Consider the following 7,743-nt stretch of genomic DNA (forward strand, 5'->3'; position numbering starts at 1 on the left):
ATCGCAATTTATTTATCGTATTTTATTTATCGCAATTTTAATTCTCGCAATTTTATTTATCATCATTTAATTTCTGTTATTTATTTTACGCTCTTTAAATATCAGGACACGTATACAAGGTTTTGACATATCATATCGACGCATCTATATATACTATTTGGAATAACCATAGACACTCTATATGCAGTAATGCTGGAGTTAGCTATACAGAGTTGAGGTTGATTCTACAATAATATATATAGTTTGATTTGTGATCGAGTCTGAGACATGTACACGGGTCACGATACATATTAATTAATTCGAATATTATATATTAAACTATATATGAATTATTGGACTGTTAACTGTGGACTATCGACTGTGGACTAATAACATTGGACAATTAAAATGAATTAAAATATTGATTATAACATATGAAACTAAATAATTCTTCAAGTTTGCCACTTGATTTCATCTTAAACCTCATTTGTATCTTGATGATTCCAATCTGCGTTCAAACATTTCATAATTCTTGAAAACAATTCAATTGAGAGGAAGAACCAACCGCATTTCGTTTACGGAAGGAAAGATTTATGTATATAGTTATGCACCTGAAAAACTCTCAAAAACTGAGTAAATGTTTAACACGTAGCTGTGCTAATTCCTTAGTGTTATTATTACCCAAAATAACTTGGTAATCCCTTTCAAAGTAGCAAATTTTGTCACAGCTCCAGCAAGTCAACTTCGACCTTTCATTTGAATTAGCCTTATTATAACCTTGATATATACACGTGCTCTTTTATTGTTACCGGGAACCCTTTTATATTCCACCATATTACCATCAGCGTTTAATCATTTAAAAACAATTCTATTGAAACCACCTCAGTTTCATAACTGATGATTCAGATATGGTAGCGTTAAATGCAGAGGAAACAGTAAAATTATAGATAGTCTAAATGGCCAAAGGTTTGATGATAACGAATGGAGTGTTGGGAACGCTTGATAAAAAAAATAAAAATAAAAAATGGTACTGAATAGTGGATTATGCAAAACTATGAGGGAGACTGCGGACAAATGCAAGGACCATACTTTGTATTCCAGGAATTCAGATAATCCTGTATCAGATGAAATCTTTAGAGTATATCTTGCTCCGTACTCATGTTAAAATTTTGCGGAAAATCTTTCTTCATCAACCATCGAACTTAGAATTCTAAAATATCATCATAAATATCTTCGATATTTCTGAATATATTTTCATAAATATTCTCGTCCGAAATTATTTATCTCTTCGTGCTATCTATATTACATCATAAAGGAAACTACTTTAGTTTCAAAATTTCTTTAAAATTTGAGTTTGAATTATGAATGATTTTGAAGTAGTGTTGGAAATTGATGCATGAATTAGTATAATATAATGACACTTGATCAACGTGATTATATTACAGTAAGTCATGCTGAGTTTCTAATTGAACGTGATGATTCACATATCATAACGTCATCATGTGCCATGTTACATAACTCTTTCATTCTACTTAACTTCTGAACATATCAAGAAAGTATATTCTTGATAGTTCTATCCTTATTGATGTTGATAAATTTAAAAATCAAATCGTACTATCACGTTCCTTCCTGCTTAGAACATTATAATCATTCGATGTCTATATCTACGAATTCTGGACCATTATTCGCTTGACTTAAAGTCGGGAAGAGAAAACAAAAGTATGAAGCTCCAATACATAGGGGAAAATATAAAGCCCAACAACAACACTGAAATTACAAACCGCGTATGTCAATGTTTATCGCAACATAAAGACACGGGAGAATTAAAAAATACTATAACCCCAAGGGCGAAGTAGAAGAAAACAGATTCCTCCGGTGGAAGTTGGAAAAGAAGAATGATTGTTGTGATAGTAAGAATAAGGACAAAGATCAGAACTGGATTAAGCATTTTCAAAAATCTTTTGAATTTGGGAATTGAGTATAGGAGTGGTGAAAACTAATGGAACGGAAAAGGTAAATTTATAATGGAAATATCAGACGTAGTAATCTGGACAGATCATCGCATTTAATTAAAGAGATCTTAATTTCCTTAAATCTCGAAGAATCAGATCTTATAGATTTCCAAGATTTCTTTTGAAACCCTTGAATTCCGGAATTCAACCATGACTAGTCAAAAGTTATGATGAAACTTGTCTTTCTCACTTCACTATTTAGTGATAGCTTCACTCGTACTCTTCGAATAATCGAATTGTTTTATCCATATTACTCAAAGATGGTAAAACTCTATTTATCAGCTCATATGTGTCATGAAAATATACTTATTGTCATCAATGACCATCCCACTCAAATTTCGAGACGAAATTTCTTTAACGGGTAGGTACTGTGACGACCCAGAAATTTCCGACTAAATTTAAACTTAATCTTTATATGATCTCGACATAATGAGCAAAGCCTGTTAAGCCGTGTTTCAAAGTTTTGAATAGTTTACATGTATTCATTTAACCCGTTGACCATTCTCGGCGATTCACGAACATTATAATTGTAAACAGAAGTGTATATACAAATAATTATATATGTAAACAATCATATATAATAAATTAAATATATTAATGAACTGTTATATGATTCAGTTATTATGAAAGATAACTTAAAATAACTAAAACTTGTTATTTTAATATATAGGGTAAATTTAATATAAAGGATTTCGAACATAATTGGTCAACATTAACAAAGTAGTAAATGTACGATGTTATACTTGAAATTAATTATTAATTATTTTAATAACTAATATTGATCTAAGTAATACAACCTTAGGCTTAAAAACCTAATCATATATATTGTAATGTGAATATATATATATATATATATATATATATTTTATACATAATTATTACTATATGTATAATGTTAAAATGTATTAATATTGAATATATAATATGTATTATGCAAACATTTAATTTTATAAAAATAATAGTATATAAAATAAATATATGTAATTACAAGTAAAATATAATTAATATATTAAAATTCTTATTATTACTTTTCTTATTATCATTGACATAAATAATATTATTAATATCAAAATCTGTATTATTAACATTATCACATAATATATAGATGTAAAAAAAAACTAATATATTTGATTTGTTACAATATATATATATATATATATATATATATATATATATATATATATATATATATATATATATATATATATATATATATATATAGTTAAGAAATTTTTATATATTATTATTACTAATATTATTATTAATATCAATATAATTAATATTACAATTATAATTATTATAAATTTCACTAAAATTATTATTATGGTGACTTATTATTATTACTACTATTTTCTTTCTGTTATTATTATTAATGTTGTACTATTGTTTTCTTTATGTTATTAATATTATTGTATGATCAGTATTTAAAAATAATATTAAAAATAATAATATTATTAATATATTTATTAAATATTAAGATTAATATATAAAAGGCAAATAAATAAAATATAAAATACAGATATAATCTGATATATATATATTACGCGTATTATTTAATTGCTTATATCATTATCAGTTCTTTATCTGTTTTTGTTTTCTCTATCTGATTCGATTTCCTTGTCGATCAACGATGTCCTACAAAACAACCCGTGACTAATTCACTTCCATTATTACATTCCCTCATAAATATTACAGAATTCGATTCATAAAGATGAAAACAGAAAATTTTACATAAAAAGAACCATACTTCTGTTAATGAACTCAGATTGACATAACGCGAATTCAAGGTAATCCTCACAATCTAATAATGCAGAAGCGTTAGGAATCATATATATAAACTATCTGTAAGTTTCCAGTTTACAATTCATTCTAATTATTCTGAATTTCGAAGTCAAACATTTTAAAGAAAAAGTCAAAACGAGTTGTTCCTTGAAAAATTCGAATGTGTTGTAAAGATTTTGGGCTAACTGATGTTACAGATAGTTTCTAGGTACGAATTGAAAATTATTTCGTGTTTTACATTTTTGCTATAATGCCATAAAAATCAAAAATCAATTTTTTTTTATGTATATGTGCTCGACGAACACAGCAGCTGGGCTGTTTTTTTTTATTTTAATTATTTTTTTGTGTCTGATTAATTTAAGTCTCAATTACTGGATTACTTATAATTAAATTAAGACACTTAATTCGTTTAATCAACTAATTATATAAATGGTAATTTACTTCCATGGTCGACATCTATCAGATAAAGGAGAAGGAGGAGACATTGAACAAATGGTTAAATAAATTTCGATGGTAATTTAAAACAGAATTAATGAAACAGAGGAGTGGCCTGAGTGTTTGTGGGTGAGCGAGGTCTCGGGTTCGAGTCCCGCTGGTGACATCTTTTTATTTTTCTGCCCATTTTGAGAGGTAGTGATCTTTATATTTATTATTATTATTATTATTATTATTATTATTATTATTATTATTATTATTATTATTATTATTATTATTATTATTATTAGTTGTTGTTATTATTATTATGATAATTGTTGTTACTCTTAAAATGTTAGAAGTATTATTATTATTAATCACATTAAGAGTTATTATTATTGTAATTATTAATATAAGTATTATAGTTACAATTACAATTAGGATTTTTATTATTTTTATTACTAACATTATTATCATTACTAGTAATATCATTATGTAGTATCATTATAAATACTAACATTAATAATAAAAATATTGTTGTTATTATTATTATGAACATTAAGTATTATAAATTTTTTTTATCAAAAGTATTATTTTCGTTACTATTATTATCAAACTTTTCGTTTCATTTAAAAACTACAGTTATTATCATTATTATTAATAAGGTTATTATTATTATTAGTAGATCATTAATTTTATCAAAAACTATCTTTTCAAATAGATAAATATTTTATACATAAATATACTCTTTACGTATACTATAATTATAATAAAACCTCATATAACTATATATATCAAATTTATTAAGATTATGTATATAAATACTTACAAATGACAAGCTATCGATTTTAAATGTAACACTAAATAATTACGTATATAAATATAGACATATTAATATAACTATACAAATAATAAATCAATTGGAATATATACACAAATCAACTATACATAATATATAAATTAAAATGTAATAAAAATATTTATTCGATTACTATTATATATATTAATGAATATACAAATGATATAGGATCGTGAATCCGAGGCCAACCCTGCATTGTTCAATATAGTCATATGTATTTTTACTACAAAATACAGTATGGTGAGTTCATTTGCACCCTTTTTACTCATTACATTTTTGGGCTGAGAATACATGCAAATGCTTTATTAACTGTTTTATAATATTTATATGCGTGAGTTCATTTGATTCCCTTTTACTCTTTACATTTTGGGGACTGAGAATACATGCGCTACTTTTACAACTGCTTTATTAAATGCTTTTGAAATACATTTTGAACTGCGAATACATGAAATGCTTTTATAAATGTTTGACGAGATAGACACAAGCAAAACATTCCTCGAATAAATTATGTGGACGTGATAATTGCCACCATTGAATTATGTGGACGTGATAATTGCCACAATTGATATGAATATTTTTCCCCTGATTATTATTGCTTGGTAACCTAAGAATTAGGGAACATCACTAATTTTGAGAATTAGTGCACGCCTAATTGACTCGAATCCTAAAGGTAGCTACCGGGTTTAACACCCCCACCCAGAATGTTCACTAGACGGAAGGGCTAGTGGGCGTGGTGTTTAGTACTTCGAAGTTTATATGATTATTATACAGACGAGATGTTCTGTTTTGGGGATATTATTATGCGCATTATATGTTAAGGTCGGTTACCAAGCCAAGCCATGAAAGAAATGAAAAGTGAATGTTATGTATCGAGAGAATGATTTTATACACAGGTTATGTGTATGTTATTTTTGTGCACAAGATATGTGTACGGTTATTAAGATTTATGAAAGATGATTTCGTACACGAGAAAGGTGTACTGTATTTAAAAGATATCTCATGTACATTACAGGTGGGTATAGGATTCGGGCCCATTTGTACCATGCAGCATTTAAATCTTGTGGTCTATCAAAATGATGAATTTTTACTGTTTATGATAAACTTATGAACTCACCAACCTTTTGGTTGACACTTGAAAGCATGTTTATTCTCAGGTATGAAAGAAATCTTCCGCTGTGCATTAGCTCATATTAGAGACATTACTTGGAGTCATTCATGACATATTTCAAAAGACGTTGCATTTGAGTCGTCGAGTTCATCAAGATTATTATTAAGTCAATTAAAGATGGATATATTATGAAAGGGTATGCATGCCCTCAACTTTCGATGTAAATGAAAGTTTGTCTTTTAAAAACGAATGCAATGTTTGTAAAATGTATCATATAGAGGTCAAGTACCTCGCGATGAAATCAACTATTGTGAGTCATTTATAATGTATACGAACGGGTCATTTCAACACATAGGAGCGGAGGCAGAAGGTTACGAGGGAGCCTATGGGGGCTTTGGGTTTGGCCCTAGAAATGAAGAAGGGTGCTCAATCCTTGACTTTGCCATTGCCCACGAGATGGTCGTAGCAAACTCTTTCTTCAAGAAGAGGGATGCTCAGTTAGCTACTTTTCATAGCGGGGGTCGTATCACCCAGATTGACTTTTTGCTCCTCCGTAAAGGGGAACTTAGGACATGTAGGGACTGTAAGGTCCTTCTAGCATTGACGTGCTCCTCCCAGCATTGATTGTTGGTCATGGACCTAGTCACTCGGGGAAGAGTTGGTAGGAGGGCCAGGGTTGTGTAACCTAGAATCCTGTGGAAGAACCTGCATGGAGCCAATGCAGAGACTTTTAGAGAGACTGTTGCTGATAGATTGAGGGTAGAAGGGGATTACGTAGCCCCTACTGATGTAGACCAGATTTGGAACAGCATGGCGTCCACTATCAGAGATGTGGCAAAAGAGACCTTAGGGGTGGCAATAGGGACATCAAGAGCCCATAAGAGTAGTAGAGAATCGTGGTAGCTTAATGACGATGTCCAAACGAAAGTCGCGTTAAAACAGACGAGGTTTAGGGAGCTCATTACTTTTGGAGAAGGGACACCTGCAGAGAGAACTAGGATAGAAGAAAGATATAAAGAAGCTAAAAGAGAAGCAAAGAAGGTCGTAGCAATTGCAAAAGACAAAGCATATGAATATTTATATAGGAAACTAAACTCTAAAGAGGGAGCTAATGACATATATAGGATAGCTAAAGCTAGGGAGCGAAGAAGTAGGGACTTGGTTAACGTCAAATTTATCAAGGATGAAGCGGGTCAAAGTATAGTGAAAGAAGACCTTATTAGGAATAGATGGGAGGAGTATTTTGCATCCCTCTTTGGTAGGGAAAGACCCGAGTGGAACGGGGAACTCCACGAGGTTCGTGAGTATCAAAACAACTGTTTCTGCACGAAGTTAGATCGTCTCTACGAAAGATGGGGAGAAACAAAGCAGTAGGACCAGACCAAATTCCGATTGAGGCATGGAGGTGCCTAGGAGATGAAGGGGTTAGATGGCTGACAAACCTTTTCAACATGACGTTTAGAAGCGCAAAGATGCCTATGGAATGGAGACTCAGTGAGGTTATTCCCATTTACAATAATAAGGGAGATGCGCAAATATGTAGTAATTATAGAGGCATAAAGTTACTTAGTCATATAATGAAACTTTGG

The 7,743-nt window shown here is 29.7% G+C and overlaps 1 protein-coding gene across 1 annotated transcript; it reads left to right on the forward strand.

Annotated features, from left to right (window-relative positions):
* The first annotated feature begins 6,478 nt into the window (after positions 1-6,478).
* On the forward strand, positions 6,479-7,528 carry LOC139868169 (uncharacterized). The gene is made up of 3 exons (XM_071856503.1): positions 6,479-6,742; positions 6,857-7,053; positions 7,240-7,528. Exons 1-3 carry the CDS (start codon positions 6,479-6,481, stop codon positions 7,526-7,528), a joined length of 750 nt encoding a protein of 249 aa, XP_071712604.1.
* The last annotated feature ends 215 nt before the right edge of the window (positions 7,529-7,743 follow it).

The sequence above is a fragment of the Rutidosis leptorrhynchoides genome, chromosome 9, assembly GCF_046630445.1.
Source record: "Rutidosis leptorrhynchoides isolate AG116_Rl617_1_P2 chromosome 9, CSIRO_AGI_Rlap_v1, whole genome shotgun sequence".
Classification (NCBI taxonomy): domain Eukaryota; kingdom Viridiplantae; phylum Streptophyta; class Magnoliopsida; order Asterales; family Asteraceae; genus Rutidosis; species Rutidosis leptorrhynchoides.

Bases quoted from the DNA above. Each gene is read 5' to 3' on its own strand.
- LOC139868169 (XM_071856503.1), top strand. From the start codon at position 6,479: ATGTATACGAACGGGTCATTTCAACACATAGGAGCGGAGGCAGAAGGT. The intron at 6,743-6,856 runs GTCCTTCTAGCA...ATCCTGTGGAAG, and splicing joins GGACATGTAGGGACTGTAAG to AACCTGCATGGAGCCAATGC. The intron at 7,054-7,239 runs GTAGCTTAATGA...ATATTTATATAG, and splicing joins AAGAGTAGTAGAGAATCGTG to GAAACTAAACTCTAAAGAGG.